General features: G+C 34.4%; 1 protein-coding gene and 2 pseudogenes across 7 annotated transcripts; all 3 read left to right on the forward strand.

Annotated features, from left to right (window-relative positions):
- The first annotated feature begins 970 nt into the window (after window positions 1-970).
- Window positions 971-8,166, forward strand: LOC145607686 (pentatricopeptide repeat-containing protein At1g79540 pseudogene; annotated as a pseudogene). 5 transcript variants are annotated; one of them, XR_014105608.1, is made up of 7 exons: window positions 971-3,966; window positions 4,619-4,680; window positions 6,234-6,399; window positions 6,490-6,557; window positions 7,277-7,346; window positions 7,583-7,660; window positions 7,770-8,165. The product of XR_014105608.1 is annotated as a pentatricopeptide repeat-containing protein At1g79540 pseudogene, transcript variant X4 (transcript). The 5 variants fall into 5 exon arrangements; XR_014105607.1 differs by having other exon boundaries at window positions 971-3,961; XR_014105606.1 differs by having other exon boundaries at window positions 6,281-6,399; window positions 7,770-8,164.
- Window positions 8,167-9,429: 1,263 nt separating this feature from the next.
- On the forward strand, window positions 9,430-10,575 carry LOC145608595 (E3 ubiquitin-protein ligase AIP2 pseudogene; annotated as a pseudogene).
- Window positions 10,576-19,528: 8,953 nt separating this feature from the next.
- LOC145609002 (E3 ubiquitin-protein ligase RHF1A-like) lies at window positions 19,529-24,327 on the forward strand. Of its 2 annotated transcripts, none has more exons than XM_081664580.1 (8): window positions 19,529-19,934; window positions 20,503-20,549; window positions 20,644-20,706; window positions 20,787-20,895; window positions 20,982-21,304; window positions 21,495-21,599; window positions 21,740-22,097; window positions 23,885-24,327. In XM_081664580.1, the coding sequence occupies exons 1-8, from the start codon at window positions 19,773-19,775 to the stop codon at window positions 23,888-23,890; spliced, it is 1,173 nt and encodes a 390-aa protein (XP_081520706.1). In that variant the 5' UTR covers window positions 19,529-19,772; the 3' UTR covers window positions 23,891-24,327. The 2 variants fall into 2 exon arrangements, with proteins under 2 accessions (XP_081520706.1, XP_081520705.1); XM_081664579.1 differs by having other exon boundaries at window positions 23,962-24,327.
- Window positions 24,328-24,508: the final 181 nt, after the last annotated feature.

Raw genomic sequence — 24,508 nt, forward strand, 5'->3', positions numbered from 1 at the left:
CAATCAATCAAAGATGGAAAAATTAAAAAAAAAACAAAAGGTTTTGTGTGAGACCGGACTCACGTGAGACCGGGCTCAATAACAAAAGTCCAATAAAAAGGCGCGGGCTAACTAAACCCGATCGCGAGGCCTGCAACACCAAAAACATGATAGTGGACTCGCGTGAGTCCGTCTCACCCAAAATTTACCTTAAAAAAATATTAACAGAATTAGGCAAAACTATTTGGAAACTATTTTCCTTTTGCCCTTTTCCTTCTTATCCTTCTTCTTGGTTGATCATAATTGTGGATTTGTGGTGCCAAAGGAGCATTTTGTTTTTTAAGCTGGTGCAAAACTAGAAGTTTATTACAACTAGAGGATTTCAAAGGGGAAACATGTTTAAGAAAATAATCATCATCTCTTGCTTCAATAATGTTACCACTTGCAAAAGTATCGTCAGCACCTTTAGCAAGAAAAACGACCAGCTTCACTATGTTAAATCAAAATCGTTGTATGTGTCATATGAGTCGTACTTGACACAATTCGATTAGCTACAAGGATAAAATAGGAGCCGTTAACAAGTCTTTTACGGAATTTGTAAAGTGTTTATAGATCATTATTGGAAGGGATAAGTGAACCATGTTTAGGGACAAATCTAAATGTGATTGTAAATTATTTTTTTAGGTACCAAATCCAATATAAAAAAGAAAAAAGAAAAGGTGCTATGTATTGAGAAATTCTTGGATTGTACCTACTTGAGTCCACTAGGACTCTAAAGGAAAAGGTTAATCCAAAAAAAAAAAAAAAAACTGTTAACTTTGTATAAGTATCTTTGTAAAAGGAGTGGCTAATAACCACTTGTTGAATCCTAAGCCATAATAAGCATCTTTGTAAAAGGAGTGATTGATATCCATTTGCTGAATCCTAAGCCATAATAAAGCGTCGGTAGAAACTGTGAATCCTTTGCTATATAAAGGATTGTAACAAACAACACAAAGACAGACTTGAATAGAGTTTCATAAAAAAAAAAAAAAAAAAAACAATAATAGATAACACTATCATCCTTAAGCTAAAAAAAAGTGTCGGTTTTTAGAGTTCACAAGGACGCGCTTTATTAGTGGTTTAGAAAATCCCTTCTTTAACTTGATGCCACTCCAAATAGTGCTCTATTACATCCAAATATCAATGAAATGGGCTTTACTTTCACTGCTACACACACAAAGATTTCATTTGAACAAGGGCGGCCCTTCTCCATTACCAAAATAACACCAACACTTACCTTGCTCTCTGCCCCAAACCTTAGCCACCCACACCACCACCTTACGCCGCCGCCATTTCCGAACAACGACCGTCGCACAACAACCCACCGCCGTCGCACAACCGCCCATTGTCGTCGCAATGTTCACACTCGGTGGCAGAAATCGACAATGAATAAACAACCTTTAAATCCCCATTTCCCCTAATTTCTCTCATTCATCAATTTTCTAATCCCAAAACCTCTGCAAAAACCTAGATTTTCTACTATGAGAGTAGCTACTTTGATTCAACGACCCTTTTTCGGGCAGTTCGCATCTTTTAGCAAGCTAATTCAGTCGCGTTTATCAACTGAAAAATCCGACCCATTGACCCAAATTATCTCAATTCTTGAGAATTCTAACCCCATTGAACAATTTCTTGATCCAGTTGCCCACATTCTCGATCATCGTATTGTGTCATCAATCATGACAAAACCCCCAAATTTTCAAGTGGGGTTTCGATTTTATATCTGGGCAATGAATCGGAGGTCGCTTCGAGCTAGGAGTTTGAATGATTTGGTCATTGATATGATTTTGAAGGAGAATAGTGGGTTTGATCTTTGTTGGGAAACCCTAGATGAGGTTAAGCAATGTGGGTTTGATGTCCCAGCTGAGGTGTTTTTCGTGTTGATGTCGGGTTATTGGAAGGCGGGCAATCCAGAAAAGGCGGTCGAATCGTTTGGTAAGATGAAGGATTATGATTGTAAACCTGATGTTCATACTTACAATGCGATTATACATATTATGGTGCAAAAACAGGTGTTTTTGTTGGCATTATCTTTGTATCATCAAATGTTGAAGTTAGATTGTAGTCCTAATGTAGCTACTTATAGCATTTTGATTGATTGTTACTGTAAACTTGGGAAGATTGAAGATGCACTTAATATGTTTGATAAAATGATTGAGAGTGGAATTTCTCCTGATACCATAATTTATACGATTGTACTATCGGGTTTGTGTTTAGCTAATAGGACATATGATGCTCAAGATTTATTGAATAAAATGATAAGTAGTGGATGCCTTCCTGATTCAATTACATATAATGCTATGCTTTCGGGGGTTTGCAAGACGGGTGGGATTGATGAAGTATTCGAGCTTTTGAAGTCGTTTCAGGATCAAGGGTATACATTAGGGATTAAAAGCTATAGCTGTATTATTTACGCTTTATTTAGAGTTGGGAGAGTCGAGGAAGCTAACTCGTGGTTTCAGAAACTATGTGAGGAAAACATAACTCCTGATCTTAAAGTATACACTATTATGATTCAAGGTTTTACTGAGGCAGGAAAGATTAAGGATGCTTGGACAATGGTTCAAGAGATGACGGAAAGAGGTGTAGTTCCAGATACTCAATGTTATAATGCATTGATCAGAGGGTTCTGTGATATGGGTCTCTTGGAGGATGCACAGTCCCTTAAGTGTGAGATGTCAGAGAACAATTGCATCCCTGACACATGTACTTATAACCACCTCATGTATGGCGCTTGTAGAAATGGAAAGGTGGAGGAAGCTAAGCAAATCTTTGAAGAGATGGAGAAAGCTGGATGCTTTCCTTCTGTTATAACATTCAATACACTCATTGATGGGCTATGCAAGGCTGGAGAATTTGAGGAAGCACGTCTCTTGTTTTATAAGATGGAGGTAGGTACAAATCCTTCTTTGTTTCTTCATCTTTCTCAATGCACTGACCGTGCACTGGACAGAGAAAGCCTACAGAACTTGATTGCAAGGTTATGTGATTCAGGGTTGTACCTTAAGGCATATAGAATTTTAATAAAGCTGACTGATAATTGTGTTTTACCTGATATTACTACTTATAATATCCTCATAAATGATCTGTGCAAGAATAAAAACATTAACGGAGCTTTCAAGCTTCTTAAAGAGTTACAATACAAGGGACTATCTCCTGATTGTGTAACTTATGGAACCCTTATTGATGGACTTTATAAAGTTGATAGAGAAGAGGAAGCGATTCGTTTGCTAAATGATATGATGAAGAGTGGGTGTTTGCCCCAATCTGATGTCTATAAGACAATAATGACTTGGTTATCCCGCAAGAGGAAGGTTTCAGTTTCCTTTTCTCTGTGGCTGGACTACCTTAGAAGCCTTAAAAATCGGGATGATGAAGCAATCAAACTGATTGAAGAACAATTTGAGAGAGGAGAATTGGAGGAAGCAGTCCGTGGGTTGCTGAAGATGGATTTTAAGTTGAACAACTTTGACGTGGGACCATATACAACATGGTTGATAGGGCTATGTCGAGTTGATAGAGTAGATGATGCTTTGAAGATTTTTAATGTTCTTCTAGAATTTGGTGTCACTGTAGCTTCATCGAGTTGTAGGAAGCTGATACAGACTCTCTGCTCACAATCAAAATTGGATCTGGCTGTAAATGTTTTCCTCCATACTCTAGAAAAGGGGACTATGTTGGAGCCATCAGTTTGCAATAGGTTACTTTGTGCTCTCCTGCGTTCTCAAGCCTTTGTGAATCAAGCTTTTGATATTCTGGGCAAAATGGATTCAATGGGTTATGACCTAGATACTCAACTTGAACAAAGAACAAAGTCACTCTGGCAGTATCATTTATACATGCAGGAATCAGCGATGGCTGGCTAATTTGCTCCCCTTGGAATCTTGGATTCACCCGAATGAAGGTTCGATGTAGCAACAAAAGCTTTGTTTTTGAATTGGTAAGGTATCTTCAAAAATCCACACTAATTCATGCTTAATTGTTAAACTTTATTTTTGTTATACACTTAAGAATACTAGGGCAGCTAATGCGTCATAGCTAGCCATATCCAGAAATTCTTTTGATTGGGGTTAATCACAAATTTAGTTGTTGATATGTAAACAACTATGTTTAGAGGTATAAATGTCCAAGGCAACTAACGTTTATGATTGAAAATAAGTATATAGACATTTTTTAGGGTATAATTTTCCAAACACTATTCATTTAAAAAACTTTTGCATATTTATGAGGGTATATATATGTAAATACACATTTTGAAGGGTATTAGTAATCTTATACTTTTTATAAGGTAGGGAAAACTTCTAATATTAAGTTCTAACATGCTCTGTTGAAGTGTTTAGAACTAGTTGGTTTCAATCAAGCTAATACACTTATTATAGGGGCTGATTTGGCTAGTGTTTAGGGAACTGTTTATTTTGTTGAGCAGTGACTTCCAGAGTTTCTGTATAAGTACAGGTGCAATATAAATTTTGTAAAAAGATTAGGTATCAATAAACATTGTTCACAATGACAGAGAAGTTGGTGCTAGAAGTTTTCTGCATCTGATCATTTTGAATCTTGATATATGAGTGTAATTGATATCTGGTAAATGTAACAGGTGTGACTTTGGAAAAATAAGCTCTGAACTCTGTTGGTACATTGGTATATGGTCTTGGTCAGGTATGCTATATGTTCAATATTAGATAAGAAAAGAGGAATTCTGTAAATATGATAATCATAGATGTCTTGTTTCTTGATCGTTGATTCAAGTTTTTACTCCAGGCTTCATAATCCTACCAATTGAGTTTGTTCGTTGACCTTTTGTCCCCTATTGCTTTTTCTCTCTCCGTACATCATAATATTACATCTTATTGCTCATTTGGAGTAATCACACCGTTTAGTTGACACTCATAGCTGTTGTTGATCTTAGTGAGATCTTCATGATGGATATGATGACCCTCCTTTCCCTACCGTTCATGTTAGATATCATGTCCCTCTTCCTGCTACCCACTCTTTAGCAGTCACATGTATGCCAGTACTGAAAGAGTAATAGGCATCTTATCTTTATAAGTTTGCTTATAAACAATTTTATGATGAATATATTTTACAGTGTGTCTAAGACCTTCATGGAGCAGTTATTATATCTTGCACCTGAGATCATGTTGTGCATCATGATCTCGGATGAACAGATAGTTTATATACTTCAATGATTATGGCCATATTTTCAATGTTCACAATCATGAATTATATGTTTGATTTCGTTGCTGAATTATAACAAAAGTGTTCATAATCTCTGAACTAAATGTTCGTAATATATTAACCAAATATACACAATATTGAATAATATACAAATTACAAGCTCATAGTTATATGAACTAAATGCTAGTTTTAAATTATTTGTTCATTCGGAACCATAAAGCATGTTGTGGTCCCTGGTGCAAGATATAATTTTCATTTATTGGGTACTAAGCTGCTGAGGATGATTACCTCTATGGTGCTTGAGGCCCATTACTAAAAGAGAGCTGGTGCCTATAATGCTACTTCCTTTTTAACGTTTCACAACAGCGAATAAAAATAAATGGAATTTCAGCATTGTATGTAGGATTCTACACATTGCTATGGAAAAGTTTTGTGATTTTGCTGCTTAGTTCGTAACATAAGATTCTAAATTATTATTTCTCTTAGATAATCAGTGTGCCTTGCCAAGGCTTCAGCTCTCTCCTATTCCTAGTTAGGTTCCCTGTTGCTTTGATGTCCATCATGCATTATTTTAACACCCTTACCTATCCTCAAGCTATTTTCTTACAACTTGGATTATGGTATGAGAGATGCATGATCTAGCACATTACATGTAACTTTAGGCTTTAGATTTTATTAAATCATTACAGTGGCTTCCAGGATTAGCCAAGGAGTCCTTTAAAAAAGGCTGCTTATCTGCCTATGCTTCTAGTCATATGATCTTTCTGTATGCATAATAAGATTATTGAATGTGAGATAAATATGATGAAAGCATGGTGCAACAAAGATGAGAATGCCTTTGACTGTTGTGAATTAGCTGCTGGAATTGAAATTTTCGGAACTGGTTATTTCCTTCACAATATTTAGAAAATTGTTAAGTGGATGATGCGAATAGCAGCTGTCTGCTCTGTTGTTAGTACTATGCATATGTGATCTGCGAGTAGGGAAGGAAGAAGTGGACTAATCCTTACATTACACCTTGGTCTTGTTTGCAGACAATATGTATTGCTGCTGAGATTATGATACCATGTGGCCTTTGCAGGTATATTACACTAGGCTGTCCAATCTACTACCTCTAGGGAAGAAGAGGGCATGTACCGGGGATATAAAGTGTGATATGCTCCAATTTTGAGCTCTATTATTGAAAACTACTCATTTGAGGTACTAGTAATTATATTTGTTTGAAGAGTTCTAGAGGCTCATCTATTCTTTTGTTCCATTGCAATTAAATGTGTTTATTTTGCTTTGTAGGGTGGTTATTGGAACTTCAGAGCATGGCGAAGTTATCACGTCATCTGTGCTTTGTATCTGCTTTTAGGGTGTGTTTCTGGTTTAAATCTCTATCTTGAAGTTTGTTTGTTTGTTTTTTTTAGCTGACAGGTTTTAAATAATTCTATTAAAAAAAAAAGGATAAAAAGTAATTTGCTATTTCATTATTGTGCTCTATCTAGTTTCTTGCTACCATACAATGTGAAATAAACCTTTTACTCGATGAGGTTTTATTTTATTGGTTCATACTCCTCACCTTATTTTCATCTTATTCACACATAAATCAGGTCTGATAGGAGTTAAGATAATACTTCACAAGGGCTAATAAGTTCAATTAATTTAGAATAAGGGTAATTAGTTAAAAAAAAAAACTGTATCAGATATTAGGGTAATAAAACTCTAATTAGTTCCAATAAGGTCTAATAAAACTGTATATAAGACCCAATAAGGTTTAATAAGATATTATGCAGAGTAGGATTGATAAGCTCAGAAAAGATAATACTATAAGGGCTAATAAGTTTACATAAGATAATAGAAGGGTTAATAGGTATAGATAAATAATTTTAGGACTTATAAGTTAAGGGTAATATAAATTAAGTAAAGTTTTGGTGAAAAGAACACTGTCTAAGAGTGGTATTATTCAGGCATTCAGCATGTGAAAGGCCTCATTGAATTTTCACTGAATTCTTTGTTTTCAACCATATCGCCTATTAAATAGTCTTGTCACTTGTGAGATTATGCAAATCATATAGCTCTGGTTCACATTCAGGCACTTTTTGATCATATTTGGTGCTCTCCTGCTTTTGGAAGAGTGCATTCACAAGGACGAGAAATTGAAAGTAAGGTCTATATGATTATTACTTCTATTCTTCTTTCATTGATCAATTCTGTTTGGTGCTTGGTTTGACCCTTTTTACTTGATTGCAAGCATTATGATTGCAGTATAGATAAGAAAAAAAGAAAAAAAAAAAATTAGAGTTTACGTTTCCGTTCATATGTTTTTATTGAGTCTTCACTCCGCAGCAAGTAAAATTTCAAATTTCTGTATTGGTAATGATGTTCACCAATTCACCAGGGCAAAAAGGCACAGAGGTATTCCATTCATATCTGAATTTATGCCCCCGTCAAGGGAGCTGTACAATTAGATAAAGAGGTAAACTTTTCATTTTGTTGCTATTTATCAAAAGGGAAAAGATTGACAAAGCAATATCATTGTAGTCATTTCATCCACTTCTGAAACTTCTGTGCCTTTACGAAAACAGGAAACAGTATTTATAGCACATCAATATCTTCAAGAACCAATTGGCCGGGCATTGCAGAAAGGTTAAGGTCTCAAGACTCTCAAGTGAACTTTGCATGTTTCCTTTTGTTGATGAAGCTAGAAGAGCCAGGCTGAAAATAATTAACACAGGGTGGCTTCTTGGGATTTAAGTAGGAAAATGACTTGGTGCACAACGTTTTTTTTTTTTTTTTTTTTTTTTTTTTTTTTTTTTTTTTTTTTTTTTTTTTGTATTATTTCTTAAAATCTCTTTTTTCTCATTTCATAAATTTGAGCACAATTATGAGACAAACATTTGTAACGACATGATGTATCAAACTATTAATATGTTGTATGTATCATTCATAGTCAACATAATGAATTGAAGATTATAGTATATTGCAGTGTTGCGGTTACCTTTTTTGCAGTCTAAGTTTCTTGCTCTCTAGTCTCTTGCATTTGAATTTTGAAGTGATTGTAAATTTAGAAAGTTATCCGAAGTTTGTATTTTTAGGAGTCTTACTGCTCTTTGAGTGGCTGATTGGTAGCATACTAGCACATTAGGGATAGTACTATGTTCCTGGTTCTTGAAGAGAGTATTGAATACAATGCTTCATTAGCTTCAGTAAACTTGGAGAATCCTAAAGGAATTTTGGGCCATGTCAAGAACTACCATAAGAAGATTATGAAGTTTCTTTGAGAGAGCGTTGAAAAAAAAAAAGATGGCTTTTTTGAGAAGAAAAAGCATATGTTGGCTGGAACCTTTTTCTTGGAAAATTTGACCCACAAAAGATGATGAAATAAATTTAACTTTTCATATATACAGTAATTAACTAAATTATCCTTCTCTGTCATAAAATTGTTTCTATTTGCTTTTGAAGAGTTTTAGTGAAAACATTTGCCGATGTTTTATACAATTATATACTTTGTATTTATTTTGCACCAAAAAAAAATATATATATACTTTGTATTTATTTATTTTATACTAATATTATAGATTCATACGAAATAAATGATACAGAGTAATGACTTATTGTCAAAGCTTTTTTGCGTTTGGGATCTGAGGCAAGGTATTCTGTAGGTGGCTAGGAGTAAAAACATCTTCTGCTGCCTTCAAATACAATACACTTGTTCTGTCAAAAAAAAAAAAAAAAAAAAAAAAAAAGACATTACCCTTGAGGTCTTGACCTTATTTATTGATTTATATGTTGGACAAAATATAGTCATATGGGATTTTGGTAAATTTGCCTAGATCTATAGGTTAATATCTACGTCTTATATTTCTTACATAACTATAATTAGAGATACGGGGATTATAATTGTGCATCGATAAACATGAAAGTCAAAGTGTTGCAACTAAAAGTGAATGAACAAGACCAGAAAGTTTATAACAATGGGAACTATTTTAAAGCCAATATCGTATACGAGTCAACCCAACCCATGTTCCCCGTGAACCAACCCAACCTAACTCAGAAGGCCAGAATTGAAATCTCTAAATTTCCCACTGTCAATGTGCATGGTGAAAAGTGAAGACTAAACCTTCAAGTTCAAGTCATCGAGTATACAAATGTGGCTCAAGTTAAGAAAACTAAAATAGAGAATACAGCTTCTATTATTTGTCCCCTTGCTCAAGAAATTGCAATAACAAACCTTATAAAACTCCCCAACCCCAATCATATCTTCACACATCCTCCCTTCCTTCCCTCTTTCTTTTCTTATTAAGTAACCCTCAAATCTCTCAAAATCTCCCAAATCAATTTTCTCAATTCTAGGGTTCATCCTCAAAATCCAATCAAATCATGGCGTCAAATTCATCAAAACCCTCCGATGAAGAATTAACAAATCAATTGCAACAACTCCGAACACAATTGAACAAAAAGCAAACATTCGAATCAGCAGTTGCATCAATCAAATCCCTCCTTCTTCAATCCTACTCCACCTCTTCTCCTTCAACCCAGAAACTCTTCTACACTTTCCCGGCTTACCTCCTCGCCGGCATCGACCTCCTCGAGATTGCCGACCGCCTCACCGTCAACTCCGCCGAGAAAACCCACCTCAATTCCTGCATCACCCACTTCCGTCAAACCCTAAATCAAGAAGACCCTGAAAATGGAGGAGAGAGAATTTCACAATCGAATCGTAGAGGTGGGTACCTCTTTGAAGGCCATTTGACTGTTGATCAGGAGCCTGCGCAACCCAGTTGGCTTGTGCAGCAGAATCTGTTAACTGCGCTCGCTGCGCAGTCGCAAAATGCCACTGACAATGGTGGTGATAGTACCAATGATGAGGTGGTGGGGAGCTTGATGAGGGGATTGGTCGAGAGTTTAGATGTGTCAATGCTTAATAATCTGGAAGATTTGCTCCCTCCAATGGAGGGAACGACTGGAAGGGTCGCGCCGCCTGCGAGTAAAGAGGTGGTGGAGAAGTTGCCGGTGATTAAACTCGAAAGCGAGGAGATGGTGAAGGAGAAGATTGGTGAAGAGGGGGCAGAGTGTTGTATATGTAAAGAGAAGTTGGGAGTGGGAGATGAAATGCAGGAAATGCCGTGTAAACATTTGTTTCATCCGCCGTGTTTGAAGCCGTGGTTGGATGAGCATAACTCGTGCCCGATTTGTCGGCACGAGTTGCCGACGGATGATCATAAGTATGAGAGTTGGAAGGAGAGGGAAAAGGAGCTTGAGGAGGAAAGACGTGGTGCTGCTAATGCTGTTCGAGGGGGCGAGTTTATGTATATTTAAAATGTGTTTTTGATTATTGGGGCATTGTATCATTCTTGTTATTAACATTATTTGATGTCGAGTTTTTTTTTATTTGAGTTCCTATATGAATTGTTATAACTTATAACTGCAATCGAATTCGAGTTGAGATTATATACATAATGTATTTAACATGGTTCTAGTTTGGTATTTTGTTAATCAAAATAATGGAGATGAAAAATCATACTAGTATTAAAATGAAGTGCTAGTAGCTTAAGTTATACTGTTATAAGTTTGATAATCCATTTCGATTTATTATCTGAACACATACAACATCATCTCCTTCAATCCTGAAGTTTCTCCTGTTGAAGACCCTACAAGGCAGCAACGAGCCTCTCAAGTCAGTCTCAACAAAAGCTTTTGAATTTTTGTCAGCTGAAAGTAATGGAGCTTCCCTCTACACTGCTACAGTTTTCTGTCTTAGCTTGATTCCCTCACTTCAGTATCATTGGACATTTGTACATGAATATAGTACTATACTCTTTAGTCCATGTTTTAAATTTTTAATTGTATTGACCGAGCATAGCATTTTCCCTTAGCACTTGCTTCCTGCTGCATATGACTTATGAGGACACAAAGGTGGAAACATTAGACGGTTAGACCTAATCAAAACAGGCCCGAAATTTGTTAGGGTTTGGGCTGATTTTTGGGCCTAAATTCAAGCTCGAGTTGACCTGTTTGGGTTTTAGGCAACCTAAAATTTAAATTTTAATTATATTTTTATCATTGTCCGAAATGATCCAATGACAGGCCCAAAGTTTTGGTTTGGTAATCCTAGGCCTGGCTTGACCCAACCCAATCTATGCTCGGATCTAATCTAGGAAAGAATAGAAGATCAATGAGTAGAGAAAGAAAATGGAGGGGGAAGTAAAGGTACTCCTCAGTCCTCACTAGTATCATCAATATTTACACAAGCCTATGAAAATTCAAACTCATGTATCAAAGATGGCAAGTGGTGACCATCCTACCTTTGCACCTTTCCAATTCCTTAAAATATTGAATAACTTTGGTGAAAAGGGGATTGTATTCATGCATATAGGGTTGACCATGTATAAGGCATATAACTAGTAAAAAGCTAAATCATATATATTAGCTTTTATAATCAACAATATGGAAGCCCATAACTCTAAGCAATTCACAAACACAAGGGAAGACACAAAGAAACATCAATCATCAATCAATCAATAACATAATACTAAAGGCGAATCTGACATGACACTTGTCATGTTTTGATTAAAAAATTTCCCGCCACTTTTACTTTCTTTTTTTAACAAATATTTATGAACATTATTTTACAATATCCTATAATATTTAACTTTCAATTTGGCAACTATATATAAAGTGTATTCTATATGCATTCAATGAAAATATTTTGACATATAATACTTTATAATAGGTATTTTTCTATATCAAACAAACATATACTACATATATAAGGTAATATAAGGAATATTGGAATAATGTAAAACTCCAGTACTCCATAGTTCATATCTTCTACATCATATATTTCCTTTGAAAGATTTTTTTTGCTCCAACTAGGATAGTTACGTCACCTCTTATTATATATTTGTTGATTTATTATTTATAATTTTTATTTATAAAAAATAACACTGCAATTCAATAACTATAAAATAAAATTTAAAAACCTTGATTATTAATTGTCACAAAAAAATATTCAATTAAATCTGTATAAAACATTATACTGTCAAAGTATGCTATAAAATATTGGGCCAGTCAAAATATGCCAACAAAATAGTAATATATGGGGTACATAAGTACATTACACGGGTTATAATTAACATAGCATTTAATCTTATATAAAACCCTATAATCATTAAACATTGCTCCTTTTTTTTTAATAACTTTTTGATATCAATATAATATAAATTCAATAGAAAAGAATATCAAGTATTCATTTCAATAAAAAATATTAATTTTTATTTTAAATTATTGTTAAATTAACATTATAATTTATAGATATGTTAAGTAATTAAAAACCGAGAATAGCTAAGATCACACACTAATGACATCAAGAAAACAAAACAATGGACAAAGAGGGACTAGGAAATTAGAGAGTTAATCCTGCTAGCTAGATCAGCATAACAAAACATCAATTCATTGTATCACAACACGGTGCAACTAACATTGGTACAACCGTATAAGCCTACTCTAAGCTACTCCGATCCTTCCGACTTTCACCAACTAACGACGGCTTCAAGGACTCAAGGAGGTATAAAGGCTAAAAACTCTAACCAAACCTGACTTCGGTCGGCACTTGATCTACGAGATCTAAATCAAATAAGGTAGAAGCCCACTAGCTAGGTAGATGATGATCTTATAGAGTTATACTTCCTTCGTTTGTTTTTAATTGACACGTTTATTTAGTCACATTTGTCAATGCACTTATTCAATCATTAATATCTTTAATTATCAATAGGCAAAAATTATGAAAAGTTGATATATACTTTGAAAGTATATAATGTGACAAATCTAACAAGATCTCACAAAGAAACGAAGGTAGTAGTAGACTGGATAATCTTGATTCATGCATGGCATGCAAGAAATTAATTAAGTAGCCTAACTATTCTATTCCAAGGCTTTTTGAGACTCTAATATCAAACATAGATCAACTAGACAACCTGAAGTAGTATACAATGAAAGAAGTAGAAAAGCCCAACCTCAACATACCAAGTTACAAATCAAGTATCATGCTGAACAATGAAATAAGCTAATTACTCATCACATATTATACAATTAAACATATAAAATCTACACTAAATAAAGCACAAAACCATAACATAGTAAAATTAACAATGAAGTTTCAACCTAAGATGAAAAACATCATGAAGAACTTGCATAACAAAAAAATGAATTGCACAAAAATTAAGTACGCATAAGAAAAAGTATCAAATGAAAGCAATTAAAGGAACATGAAAGAATTGAAGCAAGTAAAAATGCTATGACTTCTTCTCTAATTCTTCAAATTGAGTATGAGACCAGTTATTGTGAAAAGCATTTGAGACAAGCTATCAACTTTAACTTTAATCTTCATATATTGAGTAAATTCGAAGAAATGGTAGTTTGAAGTCGAACTTTGTACTAAACCCTTCTTAACAAATGTATTTCATTCCGAGGTTCTCCTCGTTTTTTGAGACCTCCTAGGACATACCTACACGATCAAACAAGTAAAAATAAAAAAAAAACCCAAATCCTAGAAACATTACCACAGAAACAAATACTTTCAAAAGAAACACAAATAATAGCAAGTTAAATAAACTAAGCAATAAAATCAAGCTAAAACATGCAAAATGATGATGAAAACTAAATGGCGTCCTTTTTTTTGAATAGTAAAAGCTAATTCAGTTAACACAAAGTCTTATATGTAGTTGGCCACACGGTGTGGCCATCCATTAGAAGGGTTACTTCGTTAGGGCATGCTTGGATTGGGGGTATTATATTAAGGAGGTAATAAAATCAAACTAAGCAAAATGAATGTGAAAATAGGGAAGAAAGAGGTACTGATGGTGTGATTGTAAAAAGATTATATAGTGATGGTATGGTGTGAGGTGAAGAAAGAGGAATCAAAACCCTCATTTTGGGGGTAATAGTTACATAAGGGGGAGGTTGGGTAACTATTACCCACATTATGAGAGTAATAATTCCTCCATCTCTCTCTTTTCCTTATGGTATGTACAACTACATTATTTCATTTGTAAACACCATGTCTTCTACAACAATATCTCTAATTACTTTTATTTTTTCATGTTTAACTTTTATTACCCCCTTAATGTATTACCCCCAATCCAAGCATGTCCTTTAATGTTATAGGGGCTATTACTCGTTAGTTTTACGGGGTTACTATTAGGGTTACATAGGGGTTACTAAGTTACTTGGTCAGTATCATAAGGGTTACCAGGTTAGTGTTATAGAGATTACTTTGTTATTTTACAAGTGGCCATGGTGTGGCCAGCCACACAAAAATCGCATCATTCAGTTAAATATTTATAATTTCCTTACAATAACAAATTAAACACTTACAAATTTCATTAAATGTAGATTAATTGATTTTAAAATGCTAAGGTGGGCCTATAATTAGATTATTTTTTTTTGGTGTTCTACCCGGTTCACCCTTTGGACTAATCCGGATTCGGGATCAGTTTTGGGTAGTTAGGTTCCAGTCCCCTCCTAATTGTTGTGGGGGATCGAACACGGGTCCTCCTTACCAAGTGTAGTCCCAATTAGGGGTGAACAAACTGGGTACCCGGTCAAAATTTTAGGACCCGGACTTGGAATTGGTTGGAACCGTGTCCTAAAATTCGGAACCGGAATTGAAATTGGTTTAACCGGGTCCTAAAATTTAGGAATTGGAATTGGAACCACCGGGTACCGGTTCCGGTTCCGGGTACCCACTTACGTATGTAATTATTAAAATATAATACTAATTATAATTTTTATTTTAGTTAGGATCATTTTTAATGTTTAATACTTATATTTATATATGCATAAAGCTATTTGTATTCATGTTAGGTATTAATAATACTTTTTTATTTTACAAATTAAATACATTCAACATATTTTATTATTTTAAATTTATTTAGTTTAGTATATATTGGGTAACCGGGTACCCAACCGAGTCCGGTTCCAAAAAGTTAAGAATTGGAATTGGTTATATAACCAGGTCCTTAATTTATTACCCGGAATTGGAACCACCGGGTCTAATCCCAATTCCGGACCCGCCGGTTCCTAATCGGTTCCGGTTCCAATTTCGGGTACCCAGAATTTTTGCTCACCCCTACTCCCAATCACCATTACACCAACAACTAATTGGTCTAAAATTAGAATTATTAGTCTACACAAGTCGGCTGGACAAATCCAACAATATAAGGACACAATTCTAATTCAAAACTATTTCATATCTTTGTAAAAGACACAAATCAATGATCTCATCTATATGACCGTGTGTTATTAGCTTATACTAATTATAAATTCATGACTTAAGATTATTCTAAGCTACATAGAGTATCTTCCTTAATCATCGGTCGGCATATAAAAATATAAATAAAAAATTAATAAAAAAAAAACCAGTTAAGCAAGTAATGTTACTAATGTAGGATAAATGTTACATTATGATTCACTTAAAAGTTTTATGAAGACACCCCCTTCAACGTGTTTAACTTTTTCCCTACATTCCAATTTCTTTAATTAATTAACTTTGAAGGCAACTAAACCTCTTTTGGCCTTGTTAATCACTAGCACTTAATTGGAGTGGGTGTCCAACATAATAATATAACATATACAAGTAAGTAGCATACAAATAAAAAATGAGGATAATTCAATGAATTTCATGATGACATGAGTGCAAGTATTACTAATTACTAATAGTAGTAATAGAGATAGTGGGGTTGTTGCACTAGTCGTGCATGCCAACAATTTGATACCAAGGACACTATTTTTATTTTTTTTCGATTCTTTTTTGACATTTCAAACCTCAACGTTGACGTTGACAAAGATAAATCATAAATGGCAAGCCATTTTTCACCATTCTCCTAAAAATACAAGTGAATTCATTAAGTAACCATCTTATTATGGGTCAAGTTTTGAGTTCTGTTATCGATTATAAGGATAGTAAAGAATTAACGCAATTGACACGTAAAACAAAGCAATTGTGTTATTTCATTGTCGATTTTAGTTCAATTTGTCCTGTAAGAACTAAATGACATTCAAAATCTTAATCGAGCAAATTCTGCTGCTAATAATGTGATGACATACAAATTGAGATATTTTTTAAATATATGCTAAATGAGACATTTACGTTATTTTTTGTCAAATATATACTCATTTTGGATCTAAAAGGAACAAAATGACCCAAACATTTTTCAGCACGCAACACAAGTAAAAATATTAATAGGTGGAGAGTGGGCTCCACTAACCACTGAAGGTGATTGAATCAATAAGGCGGAAACCGTTAACAGTAGGATAACGATAAGGTAAATATTGATTAACTAATTGTATTAAAAGCTTACAGCGTGTAAATATCCAAAAGAAAAAGGCATATGGTTACCGTATTAAAAAAAACCCTAAAATTTAATATCATAACTAGTTAGTGACCCGGGCAATGCCCCGGGCTTGTTTATCTTCTTCGTATTCAATTACGTACATGACAAATAATTATATGCATTATATTCTTTTAAAAAAAATGTAGTATTGTTTTCAAATTGGATGCACAAATGAATCATCAAACCAATATTTAACCACTGAGAATACGTAGTGAATAATGAAAAAATTTACACGCACTTACTTTGAGAGCTTTGAGTGAACTATAAAGAAAATCAACCAATGGAATCTCTTATTAAAATATATCAAATCCTACATATTACACAATCATCGAACCAAAATGCTACTTATCGCTTAAAACATATATAGCCCATAATTAATTTCAGAGTGATTTATTAAATATGTAAAAATATGAGTTAAGTATGCAAAATATATCCATTGCATTCCAAGTAAGGTAGCGTAAACATATACTTACCTAACTCAATACTGGCCCAAGTAAAATGTTTCTCCAAGAGATTTGCCCGTTTAGTGTATCATTTCCTTAGATACCTAATTTTTAGGGATAAATATATTGAATACATATTGGTTACATATTTTTGCAAATTAAATGGGTCAAACCAATTTTAAAACATTTTAATTATTCATCTTCACAATTGTGACCAAACTAAATACTAATAATGGCTAGTCTATTGGTTTGCAAGTAACACCTTCTCTTTCTTTAAATTTAGAATCAATATTTAATTGATCATTATTGTAAGGTGTAAATCAAGCACATTTAAATATAATTGCAAAAGTGGCATGGCAAAAAATTTAAAGTGATGTGGTGAAATGACAAAAAAGAATTGACAAATGGCAAAATGGCACTCCTTGTCTTGGAGTTTTAATAATAATATAGATATAGATTTTTACATAAAAATATGGGCCAATGTTATAATTTACTTACTCAAAGAACCATGTCTATGATACATTAGATAATCACACCGAGAAAAAATAAACCATAGAAATCCAAAAGAAACTGATTTTCATTGATTAATGTCATATGACATGTACAATTGACAATTAATGACAAAGGAAATAGATTCAACAAAATCAAATAAGAATTAACTTGGGAAGGACTAAGAATCCAAATAAATAAATATAACAATTCGGCACATTCTCGATTTGTTGTCTTATTCAACTTTTTGAGTGAATCCATTGTTGCTTCGTAATTTTATGGTGAAGAAATTTAAATTTCTTGTGATAATTTCGTAACCTCAATAAGAGCAATCAAATCAATCGTAGCTCTGCATAACCTTGAGACTTTTCCAAGCATAGAGAACACATTGACTTTTAAAAGAGATAAAAAGACCTTGTCTTGCAAAGGAGATCGAAAAAACCTTGTATTTAGAAAGAGATTGAAAAAACCTTGTATTTCGAAATAGATCAAATAACCTTGTTTTTCAAAGGATGATAAATTCCTCTCAAGCGAATGAACCATTATTGTAAGCCAATAAAAAGTAAGAATGGGACTTTCCATCGGTAAGATTTGATGGAAGTCCCTTCAAAACTTAACAACAGAGGTTAGGGTTTAGCCGTTTAGAAGAGAGGAGAGAAGAGAGAGGTTAGGGAGCGGTTTTTTTATTTCTATTTTTACTTTATTTTTTTATTCAAGTGTTTATTTATTTTAAAATCATTTAATATATATAAGCTATATATAATAAAGGATTCCAATATAACAAAAATTGGCCTAACACCATTCTTCATTGTATGGTGTAATATGTTTATAGTACAACCCAACATACCAGTATATACTCCCTCAGTTTTTATATACTTGTTCCATTTTTTCATGCGTGAAATTTTAGGAGAAATTGGAGAAAGTAATAAAATATGGAGGTAGTGGGATAGGTGGAAGAATAAAAACTTGTAAAAAGCAAAAGTAGTCGAGAGAATTGGAGAAGAGAGAATATGATTTGTATTAGGTCCACTAGTTGAGAAAAATGAATTAAATATTGTAAAAGGTTTCCTAAACAAGAAAATAAAGCAAGTATTTAAAACGATCGAAAATGAAAAGTGAAGCAAGTATTTAAAACGTAGAGAGTACAACATAGTGATTTTTTTTTAATTTTTTTTTTGTTACAGGTGCACATAGAGCTAGGTACAACTAAGCCGCGCAAGCCCAAGTATTCAAAAATATTTTATGTCGTGCTCAACAATATTTTATGTTGTTTTAGGGCCTGTTCATATTTACTTAATTTCAGTTCAGTTCAGTTCAGTTCAGTTTAGCTCCAATCAGTTCAGTTCAGTTCCAATCAGTTCAGTTCAGTTCAGTTCAGCTTTTAATTTCCCTCTCACATAAAATATTCATTTAAGCTCAATTCAGTTCAGTTCAGTTCAGTTCCAATCAGTTCAGTTCAGTTCAGTTCAACTCCAATCAGTTCAGTTCAGTTCAGTTCAGTAAATATGAACAGGCCCTTAATCATGTGTCAATCTTTCATAAACGGAGCCTTAAATTAAACTTGTCCACGTGCCATGTCATTGGGTCCCCTAGTAACTTTAAATCATCATATTTTTTTTTTTTTTTTAAATAGGCTGAAATGGCGACACCATCATGTAGGTTTGTTCATTATGCTTGTGCCAAAGTTTGAAAACAACTCAAGACGTAGCCCATGTTCCATCGACGTAGCTCTCATGCTATGCTAGACTCATGGCAAGCTTGTACTAAGTCAAGCCAATTTAGTACCGTACCTGATCAACCCTTCCCCGTACTAGCCCATGTATGCCCAACCCATGGCCTTATACTAAGTCGAGCCAATTTAGTACCGTGTCTGATCGGCCCTCCCCCGTACTAACCCATGTATGCCCAACCCATGGCAACGTCTAGAAGCACAGTTGTAGGCATTGAACAAGAAACCAAAATAAAAATCAAAGAGAAGAAGTAAGAAAAGGCAAAAGAGCAGGGAAAAGAATCGGTGAATCTCCCAACCGTCACGTCTGAATAGGATCAGATTTCATTTCATTTCTCCTATTTCCTCCCTTTTCCGCTTCCTTCATTATTATTCTTTTCTTCCTCTTTTGACTCCTTCACTCTTCCCGCTCTCTCTCTCTCCTCTTCAACCCCCCCATATCCCCTTCATAGGGTTCTTCATCTCTTCTTATTCCTCTCATTCTCCTCTCTCTCTCTCCTCTTTCTCTCTCCTCAAGCTCAAGGTTTTCCATCAATGGCGGAATTTTCGATGGCCAAAGAATCTCTCACCATGTGTACATCAATGGCGGCACCTTCATCATCATCTGGATCGTCTTCTTCTGCTGCCGTTGACGATGATTTTGAAGACGCTTGTAGTATTTGCCTTGAGCCTTTCTCTCTTCATGATCCTGCTTCTGTATGCTTCGATCTCCCTAAACTCCTATTTTTCTCATTTTTACTTTTTTTGTTCTTAAATTGAAATTTAGGTTTGTTTTGATGTTTGATTTTAGTCATTGATATTTGTTTTTTTTGGAGAATTTGTTTATTGGCGAATTTGTTTTGTGCTGGAGTTGTAATTTTGATGATCGAGAGATGACGACTGAATTTTGACTTTGATTACTAAAATGTTGACTATAGTTCATCTGATTTTGAACACGTTATTGAATTAGATTGCATGTTCAGTCCAGAATTTGTAAGTTTTTGTACAGCATTCTGAATTTTATTGCCTTTTGAGTTTTTCTATTCGAATTGTAAATGCTGTTGAGAAATTCTGATAGATGATTTTGTAGCTTTGTTGAAAACCAATCGTTTGGTCTAATTGTTAAAGTATTTATACTGATTGATCGATAAATTCGATTATTCGACCCGACATCATTGTCTGATTGTAGTTGTTCATCTTATTTTTCTTGTATGATCATTGTTGGAGTTGGTTAAGACCATTGATTTCTGAAAATAATACATTTTTGCTGGTTTATTTTGTATAGGTGACGACTTGCAAACACGAGTATCACCTGCATTGCATACTTGAATGGTATATTTACCTTTCCGTTTTTGGAATTGGAGTGTTGTATTGTTTTAGGATAATATTGCTTCACATTGTAATCATGTGGCTTTTGTGTTTCTAGGTCTCAGAGGAGTAAAGAATGCCCGATTTGCTGGCAGGATCTTGCCTTGAAGGACTCTGCAAGGTAGATGATTGATTTTTGTTTCAGGCTTTGATGTTCCTGGTCTATTCATGTTTGCGACTTTAACTTGTTTGTGTTGATAGCCAAGAGCTTCTAGCTGCTGCTGCGATTGAAAGGAATGCTAGGACAAGGCGATTGTCGAATAATAGAACTGATTATTCTCATCAGTATCAAGAGTCAGATTCTGCATATGTGAGTAATAAGCTCCAGCTTGTAGGCTTTTCATACACCTGGCTTCGTTATCCTGAAATCACTAATATGACAATGCATTCTTTCAGGGGTCTCATTGGACAGATGACTCTGATTTCAATGAGCGTATGATGCAACATTTGGCTGCTATGATGAGCCGTGCTCGGCAAGCCCATAGAAATGGGAGGCAAAGATCTTCTGAACGAAGTCCTTCTCCAGATTTTATGTTTGCATCTCGTCTAAGTGAATTAACTTTGCATCCAAATAGTCCTGATGAGTGTAGTTCTGCTTATGGTTCACCCGGCAGCAGTTCACCCATTGCTAGTAGCTCTCAGCGCCCTATATCAGCAAGCCCATCAGCTGTAAATTTTTCAGTCTCTGCTCCAAGGAGAGTTCCTCACCAGCCTTCTAGGTATTGCCTGCAACTGGTTTTCATATTTGAAATGGTGTCTGTTACTCGGTATTTTACATGCATGACCTGGATAAAATTATTGAAAAATCAATTCTTGATTTTTTTTTTTCCTTATATTGGATTAGACCTGCATTCTTATTCATTCAAGTGATTACTTTCTCATTGGTTGAGTTCAATTTCCAACTCTCAGACCCCCTCAAAGCCAATCACCCGAGTGTACTCAAAGACCAAAGTCATCTGAGCTACTTGCATTTTCAGAGTCAATAAAATCCAAATTTTCTGCAGCCTCAGCCAGGTAAACATTTGGGACCTATCATTATATATAATTTATTTTATTTTATTTTTGTAATTTGAATAGGCATTACAATGTAATTTTGTTTGGACATGCATTAAAAATTTTGCCAACTGCCGTTTGAGCTCAATTTTTGCTCTTAGGTACAAGGATTCAATTTCAAAAGGTACCCAAGGTTTTAGGGAAAAGCTTCTTGCTCGTAATAGTTCTGTTAAGGAACTTAGTAAAGGAGTTCAGAGAGAGATGACCTCTAGCATTGCTGGTGTTGCACGAATGATTGACCGTCTAGACCTCAAATCCAAACGGAACACACAGGCTAGTGGAGCTCTTAGTCATGGTGGGGAGACCTCAAACTTTTTTTCTAAGGGAAAAGGGGTGTTAGATCATATTATAGCAAGCTCTCGGGAGAATCGTATGGATTCAGAAGGAAATTTAAGTTTGCATGAAAAATCCCAGGCTACAAGCCCTATTTCAAGCCATAAAGAAGTTTCATACACAGAGGTTTGTTATTTTCATTCCAAAATGTATATTAGTAAAGTTCTCGTCTTTATTTTGCAGCTGCTAGATTGTGTTTTCTGAGTATAGAAAAACCATTTATCATTTGCAATCCTTCTGTAAAAACTATAGTTCGTTTCATTATCTTCCAAAAACAACATAATGCCTGTTCAATTGAAGTAAACTTAAATTGTATATGCTCACTAAACAATAGGAAAAGTTTTCTGATGTGCACACAAAGTAGGAGGCAAATATTTTCCTTCCCTAGAGTGTAATAAATCAAATTATAATTGCTGAAATGATCAGCAGGAAACATGCATGTTATTCTGCTCTGTATTCTGTTACTGTGATTGAAATACGTGCTAAATTGAAAGAAGTCCTTAACTAATCTACATTGATTGAAACAAGTTTTTCATCCCTAAATGTTCAATTATTGAAACATCCTTTCCTAGACTGTAATGAGCAACCCTATATTATCTTGCATGTTGCTCTGTTTTGATGATGTAATTGTCTTGTATGTTTAATAATCTAAATGATAAATGAGGGGTGAGACACTGAGAATTGGATGAACTAGACATCAATTTCAGATTTAATTCTCTAGAACATGATTATGTGTTAATAGGCCCTTTTTTCCAGTAGAGCTAATAGCATTTATGATTTTATTGAGGTTGCTTAATTGATTGCCTGGAGCAATCGATGTTAAATTTTACTTGCATGCACTTGTCGTTATGCATTATGTTTAGGCTCTAAAAACATGTGGCAAGTCTGATAATTCGTATTCTACTCACGGCAAGCATTTTTATTGGTAAATGAAGGACAAGGAAACAAAGATAGCTTTCTAACTTAAAATGGCAAGAGTTGTGTGTTTTAAATCTCGGTTGCTAATAGTGTCTATTAGGATTTTCCTGGTGATGGTTATAGTATCTAAGTTAAGCTCATGCACCTATGAAGGATACCAGTGGTTGAAAATGCCCTATATATGACTGGTTATGAGTAAAGGGCGTAACTTGGGTTTACATACATATATACATATATAACTAATTTTAACAATAAGATATATGAGTATGCCAGCAGTGAGGCTGTGAGGGTCTATTTTTTTTATTCTTAGGTTGAGTCATAGGAAGGTTTTTGCTAAGTCTGCAGCTCTGCACACTAACTACATCACTGAACTCCATTTATTAATATGTCTGACATGCATAATTGCACCCTGAAACTTGATTCTTGTGATAATCACTAAACCCTAAGTCTCTTTGTAAGAAGTAAAAGACACACATAATTAGTAGTATAATTATAAATGTCTTAATTGTATGTTTTTTGTTTAGTAGTAGCAATTTCAATATTTGCGGGGAGAAGATAGTGTCCTACTCTCTTCATCTCATTCTATTGGTACGTTCACTAGGTTTTTTGTTGTGATAATCTATGCTGGTATGGTTAATTTAATTTTATCCTCTTTTGCTGTCGTTACAGATTTCTGAATAATTGAAGCTTCTTTGTATAGCAAAGTTTATCTATTATTCTATTAACCATACACTGCCATAAGATATAAATGTAGTCGACATGTGTGTGTGTGTGTGTGTGTAACCCCTACTTTTTGTTTATCATTGTAAATTTGGTCTTGTTACCCACAGAACCAATTTGTTTTATGAGGACATTCATTAGGATGACTATTTTGTTTTCTGTATGCTCTATTTGTTATGTGGACGTCATGTATTCTGATTTTGACTTTGTTTTAAGATTAAAAGAACCTTATACATGTAGTGCTAAGACCGCTATCATGGTGTTTGCTGAAACAGGCATGACTGCTGATTGTAATGAGGCAGGCAATCTTCTAGTTTTAAATTATGAACTCAGTGATTTCTGTGCCCTGCAGAGAGGTAATTGATGCTGTGGGAGCATGCTTCTATCGGATGCATTGAGGTGCAGTTAGCAAATACTTGGCTTTCAGAGATATTGTTTACCGTTGCAAGAGACGTCTATCAAGGAGGCCAATCTACTCTTGTTGGTTCCTGCGTCCTGCAGGTGGTAATTTATTTTTGTTTCCACAGAATTGCCTGTTTTTGTCAGTTGTGCTCTAACTGATAAGTATATATGTCTAAAATTGATGGAATTTTTATTTTGACTTGTAACTGGGTTTCATATAATGATGACTGCTGTTGTAACAATAAGTGATGATTGTCTACTCATTCGAAAATTATACACCCTTGCACTTAATATATAGTTCCAGTCTGAAGCCATGTTGCCAGTATTCCTCTTGGCGTTATCTTTAACTCATTGATCCCATGCTTGATCTGCAACTTGTTTGTAAAATGCCATCAGGAAATCGGGTGAATTACTAGGTCAATAAAATTATTTCAATGAAATATTCAATCTGATGTGGTAAGCAATTTTAGGTGAATTGCTACTATGAACTTCTCCCC

This window comes from Chenopodium album, chromosome 23, assembly GCF_948465745.1.
Source record: "Chenopodium album chromosome 23, dcCheAlbu1.1, whole genome shotgun sequence".
In the NCBI taxonomy this organism is placed as follows: Eukaryota; Viridiplantae; Streptophyta; class Magnoliopsida; order Caryophyllales; family Amaranthaceae; genus Chenopodium; species Chenopodium album.

Coding starts and splice junctions, on each gene's coding strand:
- LOC145609002 (XM_081664579.1), top strand. CDS start 19,773: ATGGCGGAATTTTCGATGGCCAAAGAATCTCTCACCATGTGTACATCA. Junction 19,935..20,502: donor CTCTTCATGATCCTGCTTCT/GTATGCTTCGAT, acceptor TATTTTGTATAG/GTGACGACTTGCAAACACGA. Junction 20,707..20,786: donor GCCTTGAAGGACTCTGCAAG/GTAGATGATTGA, acceptor TTGTGTTGATAG/CCAAGAGCTTCTAGCTGCTG.